This window comes from Echinops telfairi, unplaced genomic scaffold, assembly GCF_000313985.2.
Source record: "Echinops telfairi isolate 266 unplaced genomic scaffold, ASM31398v2 ScPeMD7_42;HRSCAF=159, whole genome shotgun sequence".
In the NCBI taxonomy this organism is placed as follows: domain Eukaryota; kingdom Metazoa; phylum Chordata; class Mammalia; order Afrosoricida; family Tenrecidae; genus Echinops; species Echinops telfairi.
In genome coordinates, this window is record NW_022103940.1 from 4,800,598 (window position 1) to 4,802,817 (window position 2,220).

At 42.2% G+C, this 2,220-nt stretch overlaps 1 protein-coding gene across 1 annotated transcript; it reads right to left on the minus strand.

Annotated features, from left to right (window-relative positions):
* Nucleotides 1-1,773: 1,773 nt before the first annotated feature.
* LOC101657657 (ubiquitin-conjugating enzyme E2 D2-like) lies at nt 1,774-2,220 on the minus strand. Its single transcript, XM_045290569.1, has one exon. It carries the CDS (start codon nt 2,218-2,220, stop codon nt 1,774-1,776), a length of 447 nt encoding a protein of 148 aa, XP_045146504.1.

Sequence of the window (2,220 nt, forward strand, 5' to 3'; positions counted from 1 at the left end):
AGTGACTGGACACTGTTTACAAAAACATGGAGGTTGGTGATTCTGAAATCCTTCCAATAATATGTATTCACAGCGGTAGAACCGCACTTACTAAATTAATGAATGTGATAATAAAGCAAAGACGGCATTAAAATAGTGTCTGCTGAAAAAGGCCCTGGGGCCAACAAAGAGGGCGTCCAACAGCTGACAACGCAGTGGCATCACTGAGCAGCTCCTGGTTAAAAGTTTTCATGGCAGGTGAGAGTGAACTTCTATTTTCAGGAGAGCAAGTGAGTCTCTTGAGATGTTGAGGCTATGCCTGACTTATACTAAAATCTATCATGCTTATTTCCTACCTTAAAGTCCACTTTTATGACAAAGTGGCTACGAGTCACATGTGGCTATATTAATTTAAAGTTAATTACAATTTGTGGTGGTTATATAATTTCATGTCAACTTTAAGATAAATATGTGTAAGGGTGATTTATGATTATGGGGGAAATAGATCTATGTGCATATATTTACAGGTTTAGTAGTAGGGTAGCAGGTGGACATTGGGCCTCCACTCACATACTCCCTCAATACAGGAACACTTTGCTCAACTAAACGGTCATTCCATGATACCCACCTTCCCAACACGATCGCTGAAGACAAACGTGTGCATAAGCAAATGTGGAAGAAAGCTGATGGTGCCCAGCTGTCCAAAAATATAGCATCTGGGGTCTTAAAGGATTGAAGGTAAACAAGCGGCCATCTATCTTGGAAGCACCAAAGCCCACAGGGAAGAAGCACACCAGCCTGTATGATCACGAGGTGTTGAAGGAATCAGGTAGCAGACACCAAATAACAAAAACCATCATTGTGTGCTCACCTTCCTCATATAAATGTTGAAAACAAATGTGTGCATAAGTAAGTGTGGTGAAGAAAGTTGACGGTGCTTGGATATCGAGAGATCTAGAGTCTAGGGTCTTAAAAGGCTTGAAGGTAAACAAGCAGCCATCTAGACCACAAGCAACAAAGCCCACATGGACGAAGCACAGCAGCCTGTGTGATCACGTGGGGTCGAAGGGACCAGGAATCAAACACCAAAGAACATTGTATTGTCTAACGATTTCTAATTTAGTTCATTTTCAGGCACTTCAACAGTATTCTCAAAGTAGAAGATTAGGTATTAATTTTAATTTTAACATATTGATTAATTAATTAATTTTAATATTCTTACCATAAACAAAACAACAATAATAAAACATTTTGAAGACACACATCATCTGGAAAGAAATAAATACCCAACTAGCTTTGCGATCTTTACTCAGCTTTTCATTTCTGTCATCAGTTCTAAAAGACTTCCCATTACAAACCTAAACACCTGATGGGGCAACTTGTCTGCTTATCCTAAGCAACCACCCCCCGTGTGTCTGCTTGTTTCCCAAACCACCAAAACCCAAACAAGGCTTACTGTCCCTGTGGATTTCTGGGACTAAAACTCTTCACAGAAATAGATGCACTCACCTTTCTTCCATGAAGTGACTGATTTCAAACTGCTGACCTTGCAGTTGGCCGTCCAGTGAGTAACCCCCATGTCACCAGTCCTAATCTAGGTAAACACTGCTATCTGTGCTGCAGACTAACCCACCCACCGTGATACAGATGGTGAACATGTGTATGCTCAGAGGGACAGGCGAGACAAGAGCATTTCATAGAAAGTAGTGAAAAGACAGACTACTCAACTGTGATGTTCCTCTGTCTTTATTTTGAAGACGTTCTTAAGTCCGGAACTTGTAATTCACTGTAAAATTACATGATGGCATATTTGTGTGTATATTTTTTGGCCAGTTTGTCATACATTTCCCTGTCATTCTTGTAGGTCTTCGCAATCGAAAGGACCAACGGATCATCAGGATTTGGGTCACACAGCAAGGAACAGATAGATAACAGTACCTTTGAGATGGTAAGTGCTGGCGACCACTCAGAGCTCAGTATGTCCAGGCAGATGGTACCCTGTTTGCTGATGTTCGGATGGTAAATTCGGGTAGTGAAGGTAATTTTAGGTGGATGATAAGGATAGTCAGTCGGGAAGATGATTGCCAGAAAGAAGACCCCACCGTGATAGGGGCTGTTGGTTGGTCCCATAATTGTCCCTTGCCAGCGGAACATATTATCCCCTACCGGCCCTGCTGAGCACTGGGCTGGGGGGTCACGGATCATGCCTGAGAGCTCCCTTTGGATTCGCTTCAACGCCAT

Bases quoted from the DNA above. Each gene is read 5' to 3' on its own strand.
- LOC101657657 (XM_045290569.1), bottom strand. From the start codon at position 2,220: ATGGCGTTGAAGCGAATCCAAAGGGAGCTCTCAGGCATGATCCGTGAC.